The 27,958-nt window shown below is 40.2% G+C and overlaps 1 protein-coding gene across 1 annotated transcript; it reads right to left on the minus strand.

The window, feature by feature from the left end:
• Positions 1-573: 573 nt before the first annotated feature.
• Positions 574-27,933, minus strand: LOC128316988 (repetitive organellar protein-like). Its single transcript, XM_053230129.1, has 44 exons — positions 27,844-27,933; positions 25,327-25,361; positions 25,173-25,197; positions 22,264-22,332; positions 21,810-21,899; positions 21,652-21,720; positions 20,954-21,037; positions 20,654-20,743; positions 20,203-20,265; positions 20,063-20,125; positions 19,722-19,763; positions 18,708-18,791; positions 18,544-18,624; positions 18,210-18,284; positions 17,886-17,948; positions 14,152-14,241; positions 13,531-13,620; positions 13,355-13,444; positions 13,142-13,231; positions 12,767-12,856; positions 12,053-12,094; positions 11,777-11,827; positions 11,621-11,680; positions 11,410-11,487; positions 9,996-10,082; positions 9,771-9,851; positions 9,602-9,670; positions 9,330-9,419; positions 9,148-9,225; positions 7,586-7,675; positions 7,414-7,503; positions 7,174-7,260; positions 6,854-6,916; positions 5,606-5,668; positions 4,792-4,854; positions 4,625-4,687; positions 3,632-3,694; positions 3,171-3,242; positions 3,011-3,073; positions 2,703-2,774; positions 2,157-2,219; positions 1,823-1,894; positions 1,493-1,531; positions 574-1,220 (listed from the first exon to the last, which is right to left on the minus strand). Exons 1-44 carry the CDS (start codon positions 27,911-27,913, stop codon positions 670-672), a joined length of 3,603 nt encoding a protein of 1,200 aa, XP_053086104.1. The 5' UTR covers positions 27,914-27,933; the 3' UTR covers positions 574-669.
• Between the last annotated feature and the right edge of the window lie 25 nt (positions 27,934-27,958).

Raw genomic sequence — 27,958 nt, forward strand, 5'->3', positions numbered from 1 at the left:
AACTTTAACTAAACTAAACTAACTCCCTTTACTAGCATCTTTTCATTTTGCAATTTTTTTTATTATATGCTGATTTTTTGTTGTTGTTGTTGTTAATTTTGCTCCTAATTTCTTTCTTTGATAGACGCTTAGCCACTTCCACTCAATGAACGTTTCAAGCAATGACTCAAGACGTAAAGCAACACCGTACCTCTCTGGAAAACAGCATGCTTCTGAGGAATTAAAAAAAAAACCCACTGAACTCAAAAATGTGACTTTTAAATATTTAACTCCTATTAGACATTATATTGTTTGGGTTAAATCTGTACTTCTCTGTAGAACTCGTTTTGGTGGCAGGGATACACATGGGCTCAGCCTGGCCAGTGTTAGCTTTGTAATATTATATTCTGACAGGTTTGTTCCACATGTAAGCTAGTAGTCTAGCAGTTAACTAATCAGCTAGCTAAGTTAGCTAATGCAATATCAGGGGGTGTTTCTAATTTGCATATTCATGTATATTAATTTTTTGTTGCTATAACTCTGCTGGCTCGGGTTCAAACACAGACAGAAACAAAACACAAGGAAACTTGAAAGCAAAACTTTTTTTTTTTATTTTAAGAAATAATGCAAATGTTACAAGGGTGTAATCATTGTTTAAAGACGTATATAGCAATGTGTGTGTGTTACTTATTAGTTGATCCATGGTGCCAAAGCAGTATCCAGCAGCTCTATGGGCCAGTCCTCTGGACCCTCTTTGCCGCAGGTGGCCACAAACGGGAACAGCTTCTGTGTAAATCTGTTCCCTCTGAACGTGCAGAGGGCTGCTCTGGTTTGGGCGTTGGTGAAGGCTATCCCCCCCGTGGAGAAGTCGATCTGGATCCCGATGACATTGAGTTTGTCTGCGAGGTGGAGCAGGACAGGTTGCTCATCTAGCATATAGTGATTCTTGTTTGTCTTCTGTATGGTCCAGTACCCATTACTGGGCTTGTACCTGATCTCCCCTTTCCTGGGTGCTGATTCAGCCGCTACTCCCACCACGAAGCATGAACGGTCTTTCACCTGTACCTCCCAGTATGGCCTCCCCGAGGTGAAGCCCTTTTTTGTGAGGGCAGCGATCGCTGTTTCGTAGCGCCTTGGGTCATCATAGCGGGCGATTGAGTACTGAACACCTCGCACTGACCGTCCATCATCAGAGATCTGGAGTCTCCTATGAGCAGTCTGTGGGTCAAACTCCAGAGCCTCTGAGGGGACAAGTGAAGCTAGGTTAGTTTTTATTTGCTTGCTAAGTCAGATTTTGGTCTGCGTCCAACAGTTCCAGTGAAGTGGGCGTGGCCAAACTACACTTACATCAAAGTAAAGCCTTAGTTTACAAACTTATCTAAAATATTAAAATAAATTTATTAAAATAAATTTCTCAATCAATGCATAGACATGTTAGATCATTATTAAAAAATAGAAAATAAAATTTAACCAAGTGTTTAACCAAACACTGTAATATTACATCTTCACTTACCGATGGTGACTACTGGTGGTTTCACTGTAACTGCCTGCTCTGTTTAGGGTGTTATGAAAGAAAAACAAGACAATTTAACACAATTCAGTGTTCAACCTGATTAACGTTGATCTCCTTTACTCATTTACTATACACAGCCATTTTATCCTCCTGAAGTGCTTAAGGTTCAATCAATTAAATACATATTTAAATTAATTAAATGAGTTAAATTATTATAACACATTATACCAAAGATATGATGAATGAGAATGTCGCTTATGGCCCACGAATAGAATTAAATTACTCAAAGTAATGAAATGTGATGAAATTGACTGAGTTAAAGTGTCTCACTCTCCAGCTTCTTTATTTGATCTTTTAGGTTCGTCACAGTTCTTTGAAGGCGGTTGTTCTCATCAATACTCTCTACAGAGAACAAAGAATATAAAGGGTTAGTGTCACAAATGTAATAAAAGAGAAACAAAATGCTTAATATAGAGTAAAGTTAGTCAACTATTCAATATCAATAAAAATCCCAAGATCAATAAAAGCCCCAAAAGGCTGCTGATGCTCGAGATGGATTATTAAATCCAGGAACAGATCCCTAATACTCTCATCCAATAAACACACACTACTGGACTAAGAATAATAAAGAGTGATGGAGTCTGGGGAGAAATAGATATCTCACTTGCGTTATTTTTCTTTAGTTCTGAAATTTCTTTGTCCTTTTGCTTCAGCTGCTCTTCACTTTCTGTTTGAAAAAAAATCAAATACAGTATTTAATAAAACAGTGTTCAGTGGCTCGACTCTCAGGATACAGTGTAAGAGAATAACAGGAACAGTCAGGAGTCAGGAGTTCAGCTCAGAGTTTTGTGAAAGCCTGCAACAGTGAAACTGAAATTCAGTGCTTGAGATAGTTCAAAATCAGTGGTACCTTAAAAAAAAAGACTCCATAATTTCATACAGAAACAGGTGGAATGTTTAACTGTATGAGAAATCCTCGTATAGAATTAAATGCTCTCTGAATCGCCTGTTCACAGTTTCATTCACACATAAGTTATATCATTTAAACGAAATCACATTATTATCTGTTACCAGTAAAGGATATCATAAACTAGACGTACAATTTATTTAGTACAATTTACTTACTATTTACTTTATTTACAAACAAATTGTCCTTCACTTAAATAAATAGAATGAATTTAATGAAAGTGAGTGAGTTAAAGTGTCTCACTCTCCAGGATTTTTACTCGGGTGTTCAGTCTCTTCAAGTCTTCTCGCAGACGCTCGTTCTCGTTAATCACATCTACAGAGAACATGGAAAATAAAGTGTTAATGCACTAGAGAATAAAACAAAAGGCTTAATATAGAATAAAGTGAGAGAGAGATCAATAAAAGCCCCCAAAGATGCTTCTGATGCTCGGGATGGATCTCGAGTGGGATTGATAATAGCTCTACTGCCCGCTAATGTTCTTATCCAATAAGAACATGCTGAGAATAATGGAGTGTGATGGAGTCTGGGTGGAGAAACAGATCTCTCACCTGCGTAATTTTTATTCAGGGTTGAAAGTTCCTTCTCCTTTTGCTTCAGCTGCTCTTCAAGTTCTGTTTGGGAGAACATCATATCAAAATCAATAAACAATTAAAATAATTAAAATAAGTAATGAAATGAGATGAAAGTGACTGAGCTAAAGCGTCTCACTCTCTGTTCCCTTGACTCGCTTGTTCAGTCCCGTCACAAGATCACGCAGACGCTCGTTCTCATCTTTCAACTCTACAGAAAACACAGAAAATAATGGGTTAATGGAGTAAAGAAAAAAACAGAAACAAAAGTCTTAATATACAGGGTGTCTGGAAAGTCAGGAACCAACGGAAAGATGTTGAGCAAAATCTGCAAAAACACAGTACAGCAGCAGTAGAGCATACGTTGTAAATAATTAATTTACTCTCATTTGTTCCTGACTTTTCAGACACCCTGCAGAATAAAATGATCAAACTATTCATTTGCAAATGTTTCTTGATCCATAAAAGCCCAAAAAGGCTGAAGTGGGGTTGATAATAGCTCTACTACTCCATCATGTTCTCATCCAATAGGAGCACACTGTACTGGACTGAGAATAATCTGAGCGTGATGGAGTCTGGGTGGAGGAACAGATCTCTCACCTTTGTTGTTGTTATTCCAGTTTGAAAGTTCCTTCTCCTTTTGCTTCAGCTGATCTTCAAGTTCTGTTTGGAAGACAATCATGTGATAATCAAATACATGACACCTTGTGATGGATCTCTAATACCTTGTGACAGATCAATGACACCCCACTACAGATAAATGATAACTCCACAAGGATTAAAGGTACCTCAAGGTGGAACAATAACACCTTCAAACAACACCTCAAGATAAACAGATGATACCAGGAGAGGGATTGATGGTTTCTCGAGATGTGCTTAGGATACCTTAATGCCTTGATGATACCTTATTATAAATCAGTGGTACTTCAATACAGACACCTTATGATGGACTGATAATACATCAGAAAAATGACAGAAAAATGAATTCTAGTAAATATCAGCAAATTGTGGAAGTAAATGTGACACAATCAGTCAAGAAACTGAAGCTGAAAAGAGACTGTCTTCTACGACAGTACAATGATCCACAACATACTTCAAAATCCACCATGAACTACTTCAAGAAATGCAAGCTGAAGCTTTTGGAATGGTCTTCACAGTCCCCTGACATGAACATCATTGGAAATATGCAGGTAGATCTTAAACATGCTGTGCATGCACTTCAAAAATCAACAAAATGTGTAATTTGGCAAGGGATGCCCAAACTTTTCAATAAAACTGTAAATATATACAGTGGATATAGATAATTTACTAAAGAATTATAACTGATGTTGCACAGTTTTTTCTTTTTTATTGTAATGATAGTCACATCTCTATTTTTTACGTTTTGTTTCTTATTCCACTCTTGCTGTCACACCTCAGCAGGCACTTCCTGTTTCCTGTCCAATTCTTCCTTCCGTGAGGGAAAGCCAACATGTAAAAACGAAACTAAACAAACTATTTTTATCTGATTTTTATGCTCTCTGAATTGTCTATTCACTTTCTCATTCACACATTAATATGAGTCTGGGAAGAAAACAGAGACAGATCTCTCACCTGCGTTATTATTCTTCAGGTTAGAAATTTCCTTCTCTTTTTCCTTCAGCTGTGCTTCAAAATCTGTTTGGAAGAAAATCATCACATCACAGAATTACAGGCTTTTCACCTCAATTTAGAGAAAAAAGCAGATTCTTTTTTAATCATTATTGAAACAGATCTCTCACCTGCGTAATTTTTATTCAGGTTTGAAAGTTCCTTCTCCTTTTTCTTCAGCTGCTTTTCAAGATCTGTTTGGGGAAAAAAATCATGTGAAAACCGAATACATGTCAGTGCGTAATAAACCAGCAGCTTGACTGTGAGAATATAGTGTAGCAGATTAACAGAAACATGCAGCCTCTGAGAGCAGCTCAGTTCGGAGGTTCATTTAGTCTGAAATAGTGTTTGTTATTATCTGGAATGGACTAAAAATACCTCGTCACAGATCACTAATACCTAGAAAATACCATGTGATGAATACCTCGAGGTGGACTGATAACTCCTAGAGACAAAATGAAGATACCTCGTGGCAGATCAATGACACCTCAAGAGAGACTGATTAAACCGTGAGATTGGTCCATAATGTAATGACATACAGTACATATAGATATTTTTTAAACATACACTATAAGGCCAAAAGTATGTGCACCCCTGACTATCACACCTATACGTGGTTCATCCCCAAACTGTTACCAAAAAGTTTAAAACACACAGTTGTGTAGAGCGTCTCTGTGTGCTGTAGCTTTACAGTTTCCCTTCACTGGAACTAAGAGACTCAAACCTGTTCCAGCATGACAATGCCCCTGTGCACAAAGCGAGCCTTATCATATACAGTCCAATTCTTTCTTCATCAAGGGACAGTCAACGTATAGAACCCAGGTGTAACTAAATAAACTATTTTTATTTAATTTTTAATCTGTCTGTATCGTCTCTTCACATACTGATCACAGTTTCATCCATTATATCAGTGATGGAGTCTGAGTGGAGAAACAGATCTCTCACCAGATTTATCGTTATTCAGGTCTGAAACTTCCTTCTGCTTCTGCTTCAGCTTCTCTTCACATTCTGTTTGTGGGGAAAATCACATCACAGAATTACAGGCTTTCTCCTCTATTTAAAGAACAAAGCAAACTTTTACATATCAAATAATAAATAAATGAATGAATGAATTAATTAATTAATCGATTACAATTAGAAACAAGATCTATAGACCTTGTAGAATATAAATCTTTTATCACGAGAAATATAAATAAATAATAATAAATAACACCCGGCCTGTGAGAGGAGTTCAGCTCAGAGTTATGTCTGAAATTATGAAAATGATATTCAGTGCTTGGATTGATAACATGTCAAGATGAATTAGGAATACCCTGACACAAATCGATACTACCTACTGACAGATATGAGACAATAATTACATATTAAATATATACAGTACTGTCCAACAGTCTTGGCACCCTTTTTTGTGTTTTTTTAGTACAAACTTTGTTATAGATGTTTATTTTCTGGCTTCTACATTATTGATTCAGTACAAAAACATTTTAGATTCCAAACATTAGTTTTCCAGCACAAAATGAAATGCTACAGAAAAATGTTTGTATGTCAGTAAAGGAAGCAGCAGATTCCATAAGAGACACTTTTCAGATAAAAACATAATGAAGGCTGCTGGGTTTCGCTGCAGAAATAAGAAGCGAGTCGACAGTCAAAGTCTCCGGAAGAACTGTGGCTGCTTCTGCAAGATGCTCAGTAACACTTACAGCTCATTTCCTTATTATTTCCTGCTCTTTATAGTATTTTTTAAATGTAGAAACATTTAGTTTCATTATTTTTTAAGGCATCTTTGCTCTACAGCATTTCTTTACACGTGCCTAAGACATCTGCACAGTAATGTATATAGATATTTCTCAAAGGTATGATAATTGATGTTGCACAGTGATGCTGTTTTTACGGTGTGTTGATCACGTCCTCATCCCTTATGCCCTGTTCCTTATTCCACCATCACTGTCATACCTCAGCAAGCACTTCCTGTTTCCTGTCTGAGGGAACGCCAACTTGTGGAAAATAAACGCAACTAAACTAAACCAGTATTTTACATTGCAATCCTTTTCCAAAGACTCAGTAATTTAGTACTGAGACAGGTGGAGTGTTTAACTGTATCACATGGAACTAAATGCTCTCTGAACTGTGTGAATTTCATTCACACACTAATGTGTCGCTCCTAAAACAGGGCTGTAGGAACAGATCTCTCACCTGCGTCGTTGTTATTCAGGTCGGAAAGTTCCTTCTCCTTTTTCTTCAGCTGCTTTTCAAGTTCTGTTTAGAAGAAAATCTCATCACACACTTACAGGCTTTTTACCTCAATTTAGAGAAAAAGCAGATTCATTTTCGATGTTTTTTGATGGCTTGGTATTAAAATGAATAAATAACAGTGAATGTGTCAAATTCATTATTAGGCTACAGTTGGAAATGTTCAGGTCAGAAATTAAAAATTAAATAAATAATAAGTAAATTAAAAAAGACATTAAAAGTACAATAAAATAATAATACACTGAACAAAGCAGATTGTGTACCGGAGATGCGTTTCTGTGCAGTTTCAGAGATTTTCTCTTTGGCTTCTGCTTCTTTCAACTGTTCAGTCAGATCAGTTAATTGCTCAACTAACACACACAGTAACAGAGAGAGAGAGAAGAAAAAAAGAAAGAAAGAAGACAGAGTGATTGTAATGAGTATGTGATTATAGTGAGGGTGGAATGTTAATATTTGAGAATATTTTTGGTAAAGATAAATAAAATCTTGAATTATTCTCTTACTTAGATTAGCTTTCTGCGAGTCGAGCTCCTTCAGTTCTGCTTTGCTGTCCTCCAGTTTGCGGTTCTTCTCAGTTAGCTGCTCCTGCAGCTCTGTGATGAAGAAAATAAATCAATAAAACAAACAAACAAACAAACAAACAAACAAGGGGCGGAGCCTTGTTTAGTTCCTCACCACTGATCTGTGCAGCGTTCTCTCTCTTCAGCTGTTCCAGCTCCCGCTGTTTGGCCCTCAGCTCCTGCTGCAGATTAGATATCTGATTCTCTGTGGATCGGACACAGAACAGACACCCCTTTACCATTCAGAAAAAAAGTGTTAGACAGATATGAGTTAAGCTGAATTTGAGTTTAATCATGTGATAAACAGTTATACAGAGTAACGCAGTATATTTATGCAGAGACATATAGTCTGACGCTAGGTGAACAGGAATAAGGTTTAATCACTGTGACAATATCGTAAAACATGATTAAACACTGTGATCTTCATAAAAAGACTAAACGACAAAGCTGTCCTCGTCACATTTATTTGATGAAAACGGATCTGGCAGGGAGTGTTACTTTGACTCAATTGTTCACACACACAGACTGAGGAAAATCTCCATGGCGATAGTGACATCATCATCAGGAGGTGGCGCTGTCTTACAACACTAACAGGTTTTAAATCACACGATACTCCAGGATGGCTGAAAGGAGCAGTTTTCCATTTTAGCACGAGCTGCACGCTGTGTTGTTGAGTCGTAAACTGTGCACATCGCACTGACATTAATGTTCTATCTGCAGAGATGATTCGGTCTTGCTCCAGCCTTCCACCCCGGATTTGATCAGGGACTCAGTGGTTGTTGTTGTTGTGTATATGTAAACACAGTACACACACTCACAAACATAAACTAATAAAGTTAAAATTATTCTTTCTCACATCCTGATTTCCCTTAGTTCATCTCCTCTTTCCCACTTCCTGCTTTTCCTCAGTATGTGCTTCAAACTGAATAATCCTGCTTTTCTGCTTTTCTTCAGGTTTTGCTCCGCCCTGAAGACCCTCGTCTTCCCTGCTTTTCCTTAGCTCCTGCTCCACCCTGAACAATCCTCCTCGTTCCTGATTCAGGCTTTCCCTGCTTCCTATTCTACCCTGAAGAACCTGCTGTTCCCACTTCCAGCTTTTCCTCCATTCCCGCTTCACATTTCCAACACTCCTCATTTCTATTTCCTGCTTTTTCTTAGTTTCTACTCCATCCTGAAGAACCTTCCTCTTTCCTCTTCTGAGTTTCTGCTGTATCCTGAAAAAAGCGCAGTGTTTCCTAATTTCAGAGTTTCCTCCATCCCTGCTTCACAGTCCTCTTTTCCCACATCCTTCTTTCTCAGTTCATCTTCCACCCTGAAGATCCTTGCTCTTTCCTTCTTCCTGCTTTTCTTCAGTATCTGCTCTGTGGTTTCTTGTAATGACACTAATTAAATGCCCCAGTTGCCCCTGTGTTTGCTGTGTATTTTACCTCTTACTTTCCTAACTCATGTTTATTTCTAGTTTTACGATCTCGACCTCCAGGCAGTTTCTCTCCCTGTTTCTCTTTATGGACGGGGTCACTCTGATTGCCAGGATCTTCACATGATCTGGTTTATGATAATGGATACGAGTCCTGATAAACCAAACTTGCTATGATGTGGTTCAACGTGTGCGCTAAGAGTCTTTACTTGCTCACATTTGTTCTTTATAAAATCATTATTTTGTAATTGAACACTTACTGAGCTTGTCAGCTCCACAGCCGCTTCTCTTTAGGAATGCAATCTCTTTATTCTTCTCTTCTATCTCCTTCTCCAAACCTTAAAAACATTCAGCTTGTTCATCAGTTTCTGTTCAATTTCAGATAGATCACACGTTATTTACGCTGCAGTTATTTTGTGGAAAGATTTAAGCTGGAACTGACTTGCAGTCTTCTCCGCTTGCTCCTCTTTAAGTCCTGCAAGTGCTTTCCTTAACTGGTCCTTTTCCTCCTTTAGAAAGATCACCTGGATGGCTGGACAAAGAAAGAGAGAGAGAGAGAGAGAGAGAAAGAGCATGTGAGAGAGAGTACTTTTTTAAAAATTAAAGGTAAAATAAGTCCAAACTATTTTGCAATGACACCAAAGCAAAATAATAATAATGATGATAATAATAATAACAATAATAATAATAATACATTAACAAATTAACACTCACCCAGTTTAGATTTCTCGTTTTCGGAGGCCGACAGTTGAGCCAACATCTCCTCCAAGTTATTCTCCAATCCTGCATTCACACACTTGTTTTATTCACAACTGGTTTTTTAACTTTACAATAGCATTACTGCATAGTGTGAGTTTTTTTGTAAAATAATCATCAAGCTCACGTTTAATCTGGGATAAATACTCCTTGATGTGTTGCTCCTGCTTCCTGTTCACCTTTCTCAATTCCTCAAGTAATTTCAGAACTGCAAACGAGAGGAAATCAAAAATCATATAGCTTTATTTCTGTTATTTCTAAACCATTGTTGAAAAAAGTCTTAAATCATGTAAATATAAACACAAATCCAGATTTCTACAAAGTGTTTTGACGGAATCAGCATCCTGCTTACATCTGAGAGATTCTCCTTTCCATTTCTTTATCTTTTTTTCGGCCTCCTCGAGTTCTGCTTTCTTCTCTTGCAGTCTCTTATTCAGCTCTGAAACAAAAACAGAACATGACATCTTCTGGTTTTCTGGTTCTCCACAGTTCCTGCTTCTGGTTCCCCTCACTGCTGGGGGTGGAGCACTATCCCCATCACTGACACCATGTAATTATTATCTCCTATTTATTATCAAGTGTGTATGAACCCACTGGTTTGTCTGTGTGTTGCACAACGACCTGATCCAGGTTCTCCAGTGTGTGTCTGTTCTCTTTGTTTAGGTTCCAGTTTCCTTGTCATGGTTCCTAGTTTCCTGGTTCCCTGGTTCCTAGTACCTTAGCCATTATTACTAGTTTCCTGATGTTTCTACTTATCTCTTTCTTAGGTTCCTAGTTCCCTAATCATAGTTCTGGCAGTGGCCACTCACTAGTAAAGGCTCTGAGTTACTGAGCAGAAGGTTGGGGTTCGAGCCCCAGCACCAGGCTGCCACTGTTGGGCCCTTAAGCAAGGCCCTTAACCTGGGACATGTAAAGAAAAGAATTTCACTGTTTGTGACAAAGGCTTTCTTCTTCTTCTTCTAGTTTCTTGATACTCTCACAGGTTCCCAGTTCCTAGTGCTCTGGTTCCAATATTAGTTTGTTTCCTGTTTCCTAAGGCACATGTTCTTGCATTCCGTAGCCTACCCTAGGTCCTTGTTTCTTAGGTTCATAGTACCTTAGTCATAATTAGTTCATGTTTCCTGATTCTATTTTTTCCCCAGTTAGCTGCTTCCTGATTCCTAGTTTCCTAGTCACAGTTTGTAGTTTTCCGGTTCCATAAATTGTCTTTTTCACAGGTTCCTATTTCCCATTTCCACGGTTCTAAATTAGCTCCTGTTTCCTCCTGTATAAATTGATGTATTCCCTAGTCATAGTTCCTAGTTTCCTAGATCCTTGATACTAGTTTCCATAGTTATGCTTATCTTCCCAGATTCCTAGTCATAGTTCCTAGTTTCTCAGTACCATAGTTCCTTGTTTCTTTGGTTCCATAATTTTACGGTACCCTGATTCTCTGATATTTAGTTCCCAAGTCATACTTTCCAGCTTCCTGATTCTCCTGTCATAGCACTTAGTTTCCCAGTCACAGTTCCTACTTTTCTGTATTGAACAATAATAGCTCCTAGTTGTGATGTTTCTTAGCCTGGTACTCTGGTAGCTGGTTTCCTAGTTCATTGTTTGATGACTCTTTATTAGGTTCTGAGTTTTCTAGTCCTAGTTACTAGCTTCCTTGTTCCCTAGTTTCCTACTTCACACGTTCCTAGTTCCTAGTTCTAAACTGGAACAGAAGAAAGAAACCAAGTGTAAAGTGCGTAAACTAAATCCTCGCTGTGTGACGTCACACACACCATCAACATTTCCTTCCGATGAACTGATTTTATCTTCCAGCTTCTTAATGTCCTGGTTGAGAGCTTGAATTGTAAACACTGCAGAATATAAAGAAAGAGGAAAAGGTGAAAACGGTGAAACCAAAAATACCAATATTATACATACAATATAATAATATTATAATATGCATATTATAATGTTCTGACAAACGTTTATTTACCGTTCACTCACCTTGATTAATCAGGGTATCATTCAGCTTTGAAACTGTATTATCGAAGTCAGCCCTCAGTTCTGTAACACACACACAAACACACACTAAAAAGTTAAAAACATTGTTACAAAAATTGTTTAAAAAAACATTTAAGCAAACAGAGCATATTTCCTCACTGTTGTAAGATTTCTTGACTTCATCACACTCCTTCAGTTCATCCTGCAATCCTACAAAAGTAAAATAATGTTTATCACTTGTAATGGCTGTGTCCCAAATTCCAGTGTTTCAAAGAGTCGTTCTTTCCTGCACATAACCTTCATCATGGTCGTGTGGCTAGTTAGCTAATTAGCTTTTAGCATGTGAGACAATGCTTCATGTTAGCCTGTACTGTTCTGCCCTCTAACTAGGTGTTTAGAAAGTGATCAAATGGTTTTGAAGGAAACTGGACTTACTTTTATTTTCCACCTCTTCCTTCTTCAGCTTTGCTTCCAGACCTGGAAAAGAAATTTTGTTTTAATAAAATAGTTATTTATATTTACAGAACAGACACAGTGTGTAAAACTTCATACAAGTTTAAATAAAGCTTGAAAAATAAAAAAAAAATTAAAAAAAAAAACATTGACATCATGAGATTAAGGAAGAATTAACCACAGTAATGAAGTACCTCAATAAAGGAATTTAGTGAAGTGACAAATGGATAGAAGGAAGGGATGGATGGATGGATGGTCAGGTAGAGGGGTGGACAAATGGATGGATGAATGGATGGATGGTCAGCGTGGACAAACGGATGGACGGATGGATGGATGGTCAGGTAGTGGGGTGGACAAATGGATGGATGAATGGATGGATGGATGGATAAATGGATGGTCAGGTAGAGGGGTGGAAAATGGATGGATGGATGGATGGCTATGGATGGACTGCTGGGTGGATGGATAGATGGATGGATGGATGGATGGATGGATGGATAAATGGATGGATTGCTGGGTGGATGGATGGATGGTCAGGTAGAGGGGTGGATGGATAGATGAATGGATGGATGGATAAATGGATGGATTGCTGGGTGGATGGATGGATGGTCAGGTAGAGGGGTGGATGGAGAGATGAATGGATGGATGGATAAATGGATGGAATGCTGGGTGGATGGATGGTGGATAAATGAACCCCACCTGTTAACCTTTTTGCAGCCTCCTGGTTTTTCCTGTTGGCTTCCTCTTTAATCTGTTTCAGTTCCTCCTGGAGCTCCGTGATCTTTATCACTTCAACCACAGAAACATTAAATATTAAACTCTAATCAGAAGAACTACATCATCATCAGACTTCGCATCAGACTTCACATCAGACTTCACATCAGACTTATCTACTGCTGTGTTTAACGCTGCTCTCGATACAAAGTTTCTTCATGGGCAGTCACATCAGATCTTCTCACTATGTTCTTCAGAGTGGAGTAAAAGTCAGGTGAAGATGGAGGTCCTGATGTGGCGAGATTTTGGAAGGAATGTAACGTTAGCGTTAGCGTTAGCATATTGTGACCATTTTCTCACCGTTCTTTGCTAACTCTGCATCCTTCTCCTGCAGAGCTTTGTTCCCTTTCTCCAGCTCCTTCCTCGTCTCACTCAGCTGCTTCTCCAGTTCTGTCCAGTTCCACACATACAGAAATTTTTATTATTTTATTATTTAAAACTCCTCTCATGGTAAATTTACTGAATTGACCTCTGAAATTTACGGAAAATAAACAACAATAAAAGATGAAATACCTCTGAGCTGTGACGCCGAGGTGTTCTCAAGGTCTTTCAGTTGTTTCTTAAGGTTCTTCAGTTCCTCCTTCAAATCCCTGATCTCTTTGTCTAAAGGATTTCACTGTATTTACTGTAGCTGCTAGTGGACATGTAGTGAATATTCCCACACTTCATTAGTAAAGAAGTGCACTTACTCAGCGTGGCTATGTCACTGTCCTTCTGTCCCAGTTCTGTGGTTTTCCTCTTCAGCTCCTCCTCCTTCTTCCTCACTTCCTCCTGCAGTTCTGCTCATAATTACACTCCATGTTAACTTACATACACAAATGTATGTAACTTCACACACCAATCAGCTAGTTAACAACAGTACAGTGACATGGTACACTCTAGGTGTGATAATGGTACAACAGTGTTACATATACATTTTATGTCTAAACGTTTATGCTACACTTTAAATTTAAATTTATTTTAATTTAATTGTAAGCTTTGCAGCTAAACTGTACACCTAGTCTGTACATCTAAACTTTACATCTAAACTTAATGCTAAGCTTTAAACTTTACAGCTAAACTGTAACTCCAGACTGTACATCTAAATTTTACAGCAATTTATGCTTATGCTAATGACTTACACTAAACATTATGTGTAAACATTATGCTAACCTGTAATTCTAAACTTTACATCAAATATTTATATCTAAACGTTAAAAGTAAACTTTATGATGAAATCAAGAAATGGTCAGATTTCATGAACACAGTATATCTCTGTAGTTATATCATTCTAGCCCTGTATTACAGTAAAATAAATCACACACACACACCTGCTCCCTGTTTGTCCATCTGCTGTTTGAGGTCTGATATTTGTTTCTTTATTTGAGACTCATCTGACAGCAAGAGCATGTTCTTCAGCACTGAGGAAGATGAGAACGAGATGAAAGAGTGACATTACATAAGAGCGAGACACTTAAAGCTAAACTTTAATACAGCTAGATTTATAAGAATTTTCATGACTCGATTCTGAAGTTATGAAGGTTATGGTCAGGGCTAGAGGCAAGGGTAGGGATGGAGTTATGGTTAGGGTTATGGGTGGGGTGAAGGTCATAGTTGGGGTGGAGTTAAGGTCAGGGTTGCGGGTGGGGTGAAGGCCATAGATGGGGCAGAGTTAAGTTTAGGGTTGTGGGTGGGGTGAAGGTCATAGTTTGAGTGGTGTTAAGGTTAGGGTTGTGGGTGGTGTGAAGGTCATAGTTGGGATGGAGTTAAGGTCAGGGTTGTGGGAGGAGTGAAGGTCATAGTTGGGATGAAGTTATGGCTAGGGTTAGGGATGGGGTGAAGGTCATAGTTTGGGTGGTGTTAGGGTCAGGGGTGTGGGTGGGGTGATGGTCATAGTTGGGGTGGAGTTAAGGTCAGGGTTATGGGTGGGGTGATGGTCATAGTTGGTATGGAGTTAAGGTCAGGGTTATGGGTGGGGTGAAGGCCATAGCTGGGGTGGAGTTATGGTCAGAGTTGTGTGGGGTGAAGATCATAGTTGGGGTGGAGTTAAGGTCAGAGTTGTGGGTGGTGTGAAGGTCATAGTTGGGGTGGAGTTAAGGTCAGGAGTGTGGGTGGTGTGAAGGTCATAGTTGGAAAGGAGTTAAGGTCAGGGTTGTGGGTGGGGTGAAGGCCATAGTTGGGGTGGAGTTACGGTCAGGGTTATGTGTGGGGTGAAGGTCATAGTTGGGGTGGAGTTAAGGTCAGGGTTATGTGTGGGGTGAAGGTCATAGTTGGTATGGAGTTAAGGTTAGGGTTGTGGGTGGGGTGAAGGTCATAGCTGGGATGGAGTTAAGGTCAGGGTTGTGGGTGGAGTGAAGCACATAGTTGGGATGGAGTTATGGTCAGGGTTATGGGTGGGGTGAAGGTCATAGTTGGGGTGGTGTTAAGGTCACAGGTGTGGGTGGGTGATGGTCATAGTTGGGGTGGAGTTAAGGTCAGGGGTGTGGGCAGGGTGAAAGTCATAGTTGGGGTGGAGTTAAGGTCAGGGTTATGGGTGGTGTGAAGGCCATAGATGGGGCAGAGTTAAGTTTAGGGGTGTGGGATGGGGTGAAGGTCATAGTTTGGGTGGTGTTAAGGTCAGGGGTGTGGGTGGTGTGAAGGTCATAGTTGGGGTGGAGTTAAGGTCAGGGTTATGGGTGGGGTGAAGGCCATAGACGGGGCAGAGTTAAGGTCAGGGGTGTGGGTGGGGTGAAGCTCATAGTTGGGGTGGAGTTAAGGTCGGGGTTGTGGGTGGAGTGAAGGTCATAGTTGGGATGGAGTTAAGGTCTGGGTTATGGGTGGTGTGAAGGCCATAGTTGGGGTGGAGTTAAGGTCAGGGTTATTGTTGGGGTAAAGGTCATAGTTGGGGTGGAGTTAAGGTCAGGGTTATGGGTGGTGTGAAGGTCATAGTTGGGGCAGAGTTAAGTTTAGGGTTGTGGGTGGGGTGAAGATCATTGTTTGGGGTGGAGTTAAGGTCAGGGTTATGGGTGTTGTGAAGGCCATAGTTGGGGCAGAGTTAAGTTTAGGGTTGTGGGTGGTGTGAAGGTCATAGTTGGAATGGAGTTAAGGTCAGGGTTGTGGGTGGGGTGAAGGCCATAGCTGGGGAGGAGTTATGGTCAGAGTTGTGAGTGGAGTGAAGGCCATAGCTGGGGTGGAGTTAAGGTCAGGGTTAGGGATGGGGTGAAGGTCATAGTTGGGGTGGCGTTAAGGTCAGGGGTGTGGGTGGGGTGATCGTCATAGTTGGGGTGGAGTTAAGGTCAGGGGTGTGGGCAGGGTGAAGGTCATAGTTGGAATGGAGTTAAGGTCAGGGTTGTGGGTGGGGTGAAGGCCATAGCTCGGGTGGAGTTAAGGTCAGGGTTGTGGGAGGAGTGAAGGTCATAGTTGGGATGGAGTTATGGTCAGGGTTAGGGATGTGGTGAAGGTCATAGTTTGGGTGGTGTTAAGGTCAGGGGTGTGGGTGGGGTGATGGTCATAGTTGGGTGGTGTTAAGGTCAGGGTTATGGGTGGGGTGATGGTCATAGTTGGTATGGAGTTAAGGTCAGGGGTGTGGGTGGGGTGAAGGCCATAGCTGGGGTGGAGTTATGGTCAGAGTTGTGAGTGGAGTGAAGCCCAAAGCTGGGGTGGAGTTAAGGTCAGGGTTGTGGGAGGAGTGAAGGTCATAGTTGGGATGGAGTTAAGGTCAGGGTTAGGGATGGGGTGAAGGCCATAGTTGGGGTGGAGTTAAGGTCAGGGGTGTGGGTGGGGTGATGGTCATAGTTGGGGTGGAGTTAAGGTCAGGGGTGTGGGCAGGGTGAAGGTCATAGTTGGACTGGAGTTAAGGTCAGGGTTATGGGTGGTGTTAAGGCCATAGTTGGAATGGAGTTAAGGTCAGGGTTATGGGTGGGGTGAAGGCCATAGCTCGGGTGGAGTTAAGGTCAGGGTTGTGGGAGGAGTGAAGGTCATAGTTTGGATGGAGTTATGGTCAGGGTTAGGGATGGGGTGAAGGTCATAGTTTGGGTGGTGTTAAGGTCAGGTGTGTGGGTGGGGTGATGGTCATAGTTGGGGTGGAGTTAAGGTCAGGGGTGTGGGCAGGGTGAAGGTCATAGTTGGAATGGAGTTAAGGTCAGGGTTATGGGTGGGGTGAAGGCCATAGCTGGGGTGGAGTTATGGTCAGAGTTGTGAGTGGAGTGAAGCCCATAGCTGGGGTGGAGTTAAGGTCAGGGTTGTGGGAGGAGTGAAGGTCATAGTTGGTATGGAGTTAAGGTCAGGGTTAGGGATGGGGTTGAAGGTCATAGTTGGTGTGGAGTTAAGGTCAGGGGTGTGGGTGGGGTGATGGTCATAGTTGGGGTGGAGTTAAGGTCAGGGGTGTGGGCAGGGTGAAGGTCATAGTTGGAATGGAGTTAAGGTCAGGGTTATGGGTGGTGTTAAGGCCATAGTTGGAATGGAGTTAAGGTCAGGGTTGTGGGTGGGGTGAAGGCCATAGCTCGGGTGGAGTTAAGGTCAGGGTGTGGGTGGAGTGAAGGTCATAGTTTGGATGGAGTTATGGTCAGGGTTAGGGATGGGGTGAAGGTCATAGTTTGGGTGGTGTTAAGGTCAGGGGTGTGGGTGGGGTGATGGTCATAGTTGGAATGGAGTTAAGGTCAGGGTTATGGGTGGGGTGAAGGTCATAGTTGGAATGGAGTTAATGTCAGGGTTGCGGGTGGGGTGAAGGCCATAGTTGGTATGGAGTTAAGGTCTGGGTTGTGGGTGGGGTGAAGGTCATAGTTGGGGTGGAGTTAAGGTCAGGGTTATGGGTGTTGTGAAGGTCATAGTTTGGGTGAAGTTAAGGTCAGGGTTGTCGGCGGGGTTAATGTCAGGATTATGGGTGGGGCTGGGGGTGGGGTTATTGCTCGTACATTTTCTTTTGATTTTATTAATATTTAAGTGAATGAAAGCCGACCACACCACCATCGCTCATTTAAAACGCTCATTTTTTATGAGAATCTAAACCTAATACTGAATCTTAATTCCAACTGAAATGCTAACTGTTAATGCTAACCTCAAAGCTTAGAGTCTTTGCTCAACTTACTGATTTTGGCCAGGTTTGAGTCGTCCAGTTCAGAGAGCAACCCGAGCAATTCATCTTTCTTATCTTTAAAAACACAGGAATAACACAGGTGTTGTTTTTAATATACTTTATAGGCTTAAGAAGTATTTATTACATACAAAACATTTCATACAATAAGTACATCAACTAGTCAGTTTGCTAAATGATTGATTTGCTAGCTAGTTAGTATGCCCATTACCTGGTTTAGCACACTAGCTAGCTTGCTTCTCGAGCACTCGATGTTATAATTTCGGATTAAACTGGAGTTTTGTTAGAGAGTCTATAAGACGTTAAAGCTACTCTCACCTTTGATTTGGTCCACGCCCGCATTCTCATTCTGAAGCTTCCTCAGCTCGTCCAACTCGGAGATTATCCTCAGAGCTGAGCAGAACAGACCGAGACAAGTTATTATTACACCTTTTATGGAACAACCTGCATGATCTAATATTCACTACTTTATTTTACTGCACAACATTTTATGTGTGATTATGTAAACAAATCCATCAGGAAGTAAATTCTGATTGGCCGAGAACACCACAGATGGACTTAATAAACCATTGTGTATATATCCTACACAATAAAAAAAAAATCTTTACTGTCTATATTGATCTTAAGTATTGTTTATTTTTAATTTACACACTTTTCTTTTGGTCCGGATCGATTATATCCTTCGTCTTCAACTTGAGTTGTTCCTTCTTCTCTCTCAGCTCTTTCTGTAGTTCTGTAACACACACACTTTCAGCAAATGAACTTTTCACTTTAATGTATAAACTCTATAAAGTCATGTGTGCAGTAAAAACACACCATTTTTCTTGGACTCGGACATCTCGGATCGGATTCTTTCCTCGAGGTTGTTGATTTCCTGCTTCAGAGACACAATGTCCACAACTGTGGAGGAAAAGCAGCAGGAAATTTCACACACACTTCATCAGTTACTCTTCATCACAGATCACTTCAGGACCAGGAGCAGCAACAGTTTTTAGGTTAAGGGTCAGGTCTAGGGGGTTGGGTTTAGGGATTAAAGTTTGTTTTAAATTTAGAGTTTAAGATTTAGAGATGGAATTAGGGTTTAAGGGTCAGGAATTATGGGTTACGGTTATAGTTGGGATTAGTGCAGGGATTAAGGGGTAAGAATTAAGTTAGAATTTAAATTAGGTCTTACATTTTAAAGTTAGGATCAGTGATTTGGAATTAAAGGTTGAGGTTTCGGGTTAGACGTGAGTTTATGGTGGGGGTTAGAGATTAGGGGGTAGTGTTAGGGATTAGAAATTAGGAGTTAGTGATTAGGGTTTAGGGATTAGGGGCTAGAGGTTAGGGATTAGGGATATAAGAGATTAGGGTTTAGAGATTAGGGATTAGAGGTTAGGGATTAGGGGCTAGAGGTTAGAGGGTAATGTTAGGGATTAGAAATTAGGAATTAGTGATTAGGGTTTAGGGATTAGGGGCTAGAGGTTAGGGGGTGGTGTTAGGGATTAGAAATTAGGAATTAGTGATTAGGGTTTAGGGATTAGAGGCTAGAGGTTAGGGGGTGGTGTTAGGGATTAGAAATTAGGAGTTAGTGATTAGGGTTTAGGGATTAAGGGCTAGAGGTTAGGGATTAGGGATAAGAGATTATGGTTTAGAGATTAGGGATTAGAGGTTAGGGATCAGGGATTAGAGGTTAGGGATTAGGGATAACGGATTAGGGGTTAGGAATTAGGGATTACGGGTTAGGGATTAGGGATAAGAGATTAGTGGTTAGAGATTAGGGGTTAGGGATTAGAAGTTAGGGGTTAGGGATTAGGGATTAAGTGCAGTAGTAATATCAGCTCTACTCACTCTGTTTCATGTTTGTATTCCCTTCCACAGTGCCTACTAATTCTGTTAAAAAAAAGAAGAGAGATAAACAAACAAACAAATAAAGGAGTATTTCATTCATTCAGTTCTCATGAATATTTCATTACTTGATTTAAAATTAAAATATCAGGATAATCAAATATCACAGTGTACACTAGTCAGTAACATTAAAGATATATTAAACAAATAAATGTATAAGTATAAACACTGTGTATGTATGTATGTATATATATATATATATATATATATATATATATATATATATATATATATATACTTATTAATAATTATATAATAATAATAATAATAATAATAAATCTCACCATTGTAATTTTCCTGAAGGTCATTGCATTCTGACAGCGTGTCAGCGATCTTCTCCTTCAAATCTACAACCAAGAAATAATCATACTCACTAATCTGTGTGTGTGTGTGTGTGTGTGTGTGTATGTGTGTGTGTTCTTACACTGATTCTGGCCAAGCAATTCTGAAATCCTGTCTGAATTCTCACTCGTCTCCTTCCCAATATCTACAAACACAAACAACACACATAACCAATAAAATGATTTATCTAATTATTTATTTATTTATATGTTTACAGTCTTTCTATACATATCTGTCTGTCTAATAAACTGTCCATTTATTTATCTGTCTGTCTTTCTGCCTGTCTGTGTATTTGTTTATTTGTCTGTCCATGTATTAATAATAATAATAATAATAATCACTCTGACTCATGTCTGTCCTGAAGGATGTGTGTGATGTCACACTGTTAAAGTAAATGTAAAACGTTTAAAAATATTCAGTATTATGTTAAAGGGGTGTGACATCACAAATCATTATAAAGGTCTGATTAAAGAGAAGTAAATGGAAGAAAGTGGAGTTTTTACATGACTATGGTTATGAAGAAGTGTACGCACTTTGGCTTTCTGTTTGGCACTCCAGCTCGTTCGGCTTTCCACCCAGCACCTCCAGATCAGCTCTCGCCTTTTTCAGTTGTTCCTGCATCTCTGATCAGGGAATTGTGGGAAATGTACACACCGCCTTTATTTCTGACACATGACTAACAAAAGAACAGCAATATGTTTTTTTTTTTTTCAAGAAGATTTTACCATTGTAAAACATTAGAACATTCTAGAGAACCACTGGAAAACTGCTGTGTTGGGTCAACTGATTATCACACTTTGAATTTATTGTCTTGTTACTGTTCTATCACTAACCTGCGATCTTCTTTGGATCCGTCTCCACTAAAAGGTCCAACTCGAGCTTCTGAGCTTTCACATACTCCTGCAGGATTTTTAACACTACAGAAAAAACATGCTCGGGATTAGAACATATTCAGGATTAGAACATGCTCGGGATTAGAATACTTTTGGGATTAGAACATGCTCGGGATTAGAATACTCTTGGGATTAGAATACTCTTGGGATTAGAACATGCTCGAGATTAGAATACTCTTGGGATTAGAACATGCTCAGGATTAGTACATGCTCGGGATTAGAACACGCTCGGGATTAGAACATGCTCGGGATTAGAACATGATCAGGATTAGAATACTCTCAGGATTAGAACATGCTCGGGATTAGAATACTCTTGGGATTAGAACATGCTTGGGATTAGAATACTCTTGGGATTAGAACATGCTCGAGATTAGAACATGATCAGGATTATAATACTTTCAGGATTAGAATACACTTGGGGTTAGAACACATATGGTAAAGAGACATTTCAGCCAAAAATAAAAGGTCCACCATGTCTCTTCACTCCAGATGTAGTGGATCACCTGAGGGTGTGTGACTTTGTTTTGTTTTACACTGGAGTTAAAAGGCTAATATAACTCAGTATAATGGAAGCTTAGGCTACCAGTTTAGCATGGTGCAAGCAGCGTGTGTAAATCACCTCACACAGGGGTACGTACCAGCTGCAGCAGGTCCCGTGGCTTTCTCCCCGAGCTTCTTTAGCATGGTGTCTAGCTGGTTCTGCAGAGCTGCACATGCACACTGAGAACATTACAACTGCACAATATTATACATTTGAAGTTAAAAATAAATGGTAACGTGATGACGTGACGTTCACCTGAGACCTGCACCAAGGACGCCTGAGAGGCGTTTATACAAGACAGCTTGATCACCCTCAGCTGCTCCTTCAGAGCAAACAGATCTTTCTCTGGAGAACAGAAGAACATCAGGTTACATCAAACATCAATAAAGAGGATTACATTTTTATAAACATCTCAGTGCCTTAAAAACAACTATACTAGAACTTTGAACATTAGACAGTCTAATGCATTCTAAATCCTTAATAACACCATTCTAATCTAAAACATATTTAACATGCTATAACCTTTAACCCTTCTTATTATTCTTGCATATTCTAGAACCTTAAATTCAATTCAATATTTAAAAACATAACATAAAAACCATAAAAACCATAAAAACACATCAGCAATCTAGAATCCTTAACATTCCAGAAGATTCGAAAACCCGAAAATTTAAAAATCATAATAATATCTAAATCTATGATTACTGACCGATGTTAAAGCTGTAATCCGTTTTCTCAGTCAATTTTGCATTGCAGTTTTTCAGTTCCTCACCAAAGCCTGCAGGAAAACAGCAAAAGTATACACAGAGTTCTGACCTAAACACCACTGACCTAAATATCACTCTCCTGATCTAAACACCACTGACCTAAACACCACTGACCTAAAGATCACTCTCCTGATCTAAACACCACTGACCTAAACACCACTGACCTAAAGGTCACTCTCCTGATCTAAACACCACTGACCTAAACACCACTGACCTAAAGGTCACTCTCCTGATCTAAACACCACAGACCTAAACACCACTGACCTAAAGGTCACTCTCCTGATCTAAACACCACTGACCTAAACACCACTGACCTAAAGGTCACTCTCCTGATCTAAACACCACTGACCTAAACACCACTGACCTAAACATCACTCTCCTGATCTAAACACCACTGACCTAAAGATCACTCTCCTGATCTAAACACCACTGACCTAAACACCACTGACCTAAAGGTCACTCTCCTGGTCTAAACACCACTGACCTAAAGATCACTCTCCTGGTCTAAACATCACTGACCTAAAGATCACTCTCCTGCTCTAAACATCACTGACCTAAAGATCACTCTCTTGATCTAAACACCACTGACCTAAACACCACTGACCTAAAGGTCACTCTCCTGATCTAAACACCACTGACCTAAACATCACTCTCCTGGTCTAAACACCACTGACCTAAAGATAACTCTCCTGATCTAAACACCACTGACCTAAAGATCACTCTCCTGGTCTAAACACCACTGACCTAAAGATCACTCTCCTGGTCTAAACATCACTGACCTAAAGATCACTCTCCTGCTCTAAACATCACTGACCTAAAGATCACTCTCCTGCTCTAAACATCACTGACCTAAAGGTCACTCTCCTGATCTAAACACCACTGACCTAAAGATCACTCTCCTGATCTAAACACCACAGACCTAAACACCAATGACCTAAAGATCGCTCTCCTGATCTAAACACCACAGACCTAAACACCACTGACCTAAAGGTCACTCTCCTGATCTAAACACCACTGACCTAAACACCAGTGACCTAAACATCACTCTCCTGATCTAAACACCACTGACCTAAGGATCACTCTCCTGGTCTAAACACCACTGACCTAAAGATCACTCTCCTGATCTAAACACCACTGACCTAAAGATCACTCTCCTGATCTAAACACCACTGACCTAAACACCACTGACCTAAAGGTCACTCTCCTGATCTAAAGACTACAGACCTAAACACCACTGACCTAAAGGTCACTCTCCTGATCTAAACACCACTGACCTAAAGATCACTCTCCTGGTCTAAACACCACTGACCTAAAGGTCACTCTCCTGGTCTAAACATCACTGACCTAAAGATCACTCTCCTGGTCTAAACACCACTGACCTAAAGGTCACTCTCCTGATCTAAACACCACTTACCTAAAGATCACTCTCCTGATCTAAACACCACTGACCTAAAGATCACTCTCCTGATCTAAAGACTACAGACCTAAACACCACTGACCTAAAGGTCACTCTCCTGATCTAAACACCACTGACCTAAAGATAACTCTCCTGGTCTAAACACCACAGACCTAAAGATCACTCTCCTGATCTAAACACCACTGACCTAAACATCACTCTCCTGGTCTAAACACCACTGACCTAAAGATCACTCTCCTGGTCTAAACACCACTGACCTAAAGATCACTCTCCTGATCTAAACACCACTGACCTAAAGATCACTCTCCTGATCTAAACACCACTGACCTAAAGATCACTCTCCTGGTCTAAACACCACAGACCTAAAGATCACTCTCCTGATCTAAACACCACTGACCTAAAGATCACTCTCCTGATCTAAAGACTACAGACCTAAACACCACTGACCTAAAGGTCACTCTCCTGATCTAAACACCACTGACCTAAAGATAACTCTCCTGGTCTAAACACCACAGACCTAAAGATCACTCTCCTGATCTAAACACCACTGACCTAAACATCACTCTCCTGGTCTAAACACCACTGACCTAAAGATCACTCTCCTGGTCTAAACACCACTGACCTAAAGATCACTCTCCTGATCTAAACACCACTGACCTAAAGGTCACTCTCCTGGTCTAAACACCACAGACCTAAAGATCACTCTCCTGATCTAAACACCACTGACCTAAAGATCACTCTCCTGATCTAAACACCACTGACCTAAAGATCACTCTCCTGATCTAAACACCACTGACCTAAAGGTCACTCTCCTGATCTAAACACCACTGACCTAAACATCACTCTCCTGGTCTAAACACCACTGACCTAAAGGTCACTCTCCTGATCTAAACACCACAGACCTAAAGATCACTCTCCTGGTCTAAACACCACAGACCTAAACATCACTCTCCTGATCTAAACACCACTGACCTAAAGATCACTCTCCTGGTCTAAACATCACTGACCTAAACACCACTGACCTAAAGATCACTCTCCTGGTCTAAACACCACAGACTTAAACATCACTCTCCTGATCTAAACACCACTGACCTAAAGGTCACTCTCCTGATCTAAACACCACTGACCTAAAGGTCACTCTCCTGATCTAAACACCACTGACCTAAACACCACTGACCGAAACACCACTGACCTAAACACCACTGACCGAAACATCACTCTCCTGGTCTAAACACCACTGACCTAAAGATCACTCTCCTGATATAAACACCACTGTTCTAAACTAAACACCATGGACATAAACACCACTGGAATAAAGACCATTAAGCCTGACTTTATCATGATTAGCCTGTTTACTCTGTTTCTAGTTTCACAGTATCAGAAGTGTTAGAAATAAAAAGTTGATGGTATTGAATGAAACAATGATGTACTCACCCTCACAAATACTTCCTAATAATTTCTGAATTATGATGCAGGAAAAATAAATAAATAAAAACATTACTAATGTGTAGCATTTACTGTGTAGTTTAGATTGTATTTTAAGTGTTGAAAGAACTGTGTGCTAATTAGTGACATTAAACCATTTTACCTCAATATCACCATCATCAAGACCGTCTGTGGGTACTGGAATAAAAAAACAAATTTTTTGTCATATTATAAATAAAGCGTTCATCATTCTCCAGCTGCACATCATCCAGCAACTTGGTCGGGTTTTATTTTTCCTCACAAAGTACAAAGCAAAGCTCTCAGGTTTATTAAATGCTAAAAAGCCAAATATAGGATATTTATGTGAGAATCACAGACACATTCATTTTCGTTTGCTGCATGTCGTTCATTTGCTATTTGGTTTGCTTTCATGCTGCACGAAACTAAACGAACCAAAAAAAAAAGTCTGAGGGGGCGTGTAGGGCTGAAAACATCCTTGTAAAACTCTTTTAATCGTTCCCAATGAAGCACAAAATGTCACAGTGGGAAAAAAAAAATCTAAAAAAGTGCTGAATATACATCCAAATAAAAAAAAATCACCCGTGCACAGAGAACACGGAGCCGGCAAGTCTCGACAACACGTCATTTCTGCGGCGCTGCAGCTCTATGCTTTGGTTTAGAAGCTCGCATCTACAACACTCCAGCCCAAAACACACACAGTGCTTCACTCACGTCTCAATTCAGAGTCGAGTCTGAGCTAGAGCTCACTTACAAGTGGACGACTCCCTCTCTCATCCTGCTCTCGGACAGGGTCTGAAACTCTAAATCCAACTCTCTGCGTTCAACTTCACAGTCATGTCTAACTTTACCAGATCCTGAGTTTAGAATTATATCGAATGCCAGATAAAAGCTCTATAATTCTGACATCACAAAATATAACTATAATATTGTAAAAAAAAATTGAAGCAACATTAAAACTGGTCCATTTTTAAAGGTCTCGTATTAATCGTATTAATTTATTTTTAAATAAAGAACACACAATATAATGTACATTTTTACAGCAGCACTTTTTAAAAAATATTTATCTGCATTTACTACAAACAATTACATAATTATAATTCATAATATTTTATTTTTACGCAACTGCAATTTTTATTTTCTGTCAATTCTGACTTAATGATTGCTTGTTAATATCACAGCTGCGACTTAGTGCTTCAGTGTCCAGTAATCAAACCACAACAGGTTAGTTAAGGTGACATAGTGCTGCTGTTTATTAGTCTATCGTCTAACCCTAACCGAGCCACAGCGTCACCACACACTCGCTGTCCTGCTCACCCTCAGATGCTCTCCCAGAATAAACAATCCCTGCTGAACAGAATACTCCAGGTAGCTTATACTGCTTATTTACACACTGCTGGGCTTTAGTGTGTTTGAATATTGGGATCAGAAGCACTAAGTCACAACTGTGTGATATTACCAAGTGATTGTGAGATAAGCCGTAATTGTGAAATATTAACTCACAAATGAGAGAAAAAAAACGCACAATTGCGTAATATTAACTCGCAATTACAAGATAAGTCTGTGTGATATTTTCTCATACATGGCAGAGATGAGCTTTTGTAGAAATATTACACATTTATGGTTTGCATTTTCTTTTCAAAAATCCAGGGTATCTTTATAAATTACAAAACTTGAATGTACATGAATCTAATGTACTGTATGTAAAACCCGGAGGTCTCAAACATTTGACATTCAGAGAGTCTTTTAACAGGAAAAGGAAAAATAAAAACACAGAATGATTTATTAACAGAAATCAACAATTCCAATATTAGGCACATTATCTACATGGGAACATTAATAATCTGGCTGTTTAGTGGAATCATCAGTTTAATAATGGTGGGTTGGGATTTCAAATTAAATCACGGACCCCAGCGGCTCCCCAATCCCAAGTCTGATAACCCCTCTCTGAGAACCCCTCTCTGAGAACCCCACTCTGATAACCTCTCTCTGAGAACCCCTCTCTGAGAACCCCTCTCTGATAACCTCTCTCTGAGAACCCCTCTCTGAGAACCCCTCTCTGAGAACCCCACTCTGAGAAACCCACTCTGATAACCTCTCTCTGAGAACCCCTCTCTGAGAACCCCTCTCTGATAACCTCTCTCTGAGAAACCCACTCTGATAACCTCTCTCTGAGAACCCCTCTCTGAGAACCCCTCTCTGATAACCTCTCTCTGAGAACCCCTCTCTGAGAACCCCTCTCTGAGAACCCCACTCTGAGAAACCCACTCTGAGAACCCCTCTCTGAGAACCCCTCTCTGAGAACCCCACTCTGATAACCTCTCTCTGAGAACCCCACTCTGAGAACCCCTCTCTGAGAACCCCACTCTGAGAACCCCTCTCTGAGAACCCCTCTCTGAGAACCCCACTCTGATAACCTCTCTCTGAGAACCCCTCTCTGAGAACCCCTCTCTGAGAACCCCTCTCTGAGAACCCCACTCTGAGAACCACTGCGTAAAACCTCTACACAAACCAATCTTCATCATCGAACCCTTGCAACATCAACAAACACAAAAAACTTAATTAATGCAAAACTCCACGGATGTGTGAACAAACGCAGCAGGTCGGTTCTAGGTTCTAATGTGTGGTTCTTGTTTAGAACATGTATAAGAGGAGATCTTACCACTGCGAGACAGTGTAGTGAGAGGAGTGAAGGAGAGAAAAGAGAAGAGCAGAAGCTGAATCCACGCCATCGCTCTAACCTACTGTCACTGTCACTTCCACTGCTTATATATCCT

This window comes from Pangasianodon hypophthalmus, chromosome 26, assembly GCF_027358585.1.
Source record: "Pangasianodon hypophthalmus isolate fPanHyp1 chromosome 26, fPanHyp1.pri, whole genome shotgun sequence".
NCBI lineage: Eukaryota > Metazoa > Chordata > Actinopteri > Siluriformes > Pangasiidae > Pangasianodon > Pangasianodon hypophthalmus.

Coding starts and splice junctions, on each gene's coding strand:
- LOC128316988 (XM_053230129.1), bottom strand. CDS start 27,913: ATGGCGTGGATTCAGCTTCTGCTCTTCTCTTTTCTCTCCTTCACTCCT. Junction 20,744..20,953: donor GGATCCAAAGAAGATCGCAG/GTTAGTGATAGA, acceptor TTCCCTGATCAG/AGATGCAGGAACAACTGAAA. Junction 12,857..13,141: donor TGCAGAGTTAGCAAAGAACG/GTGAGAAAATGG, acceptor CTGTGGTTGAAG/TGATAAAGATCACGGAGCTC.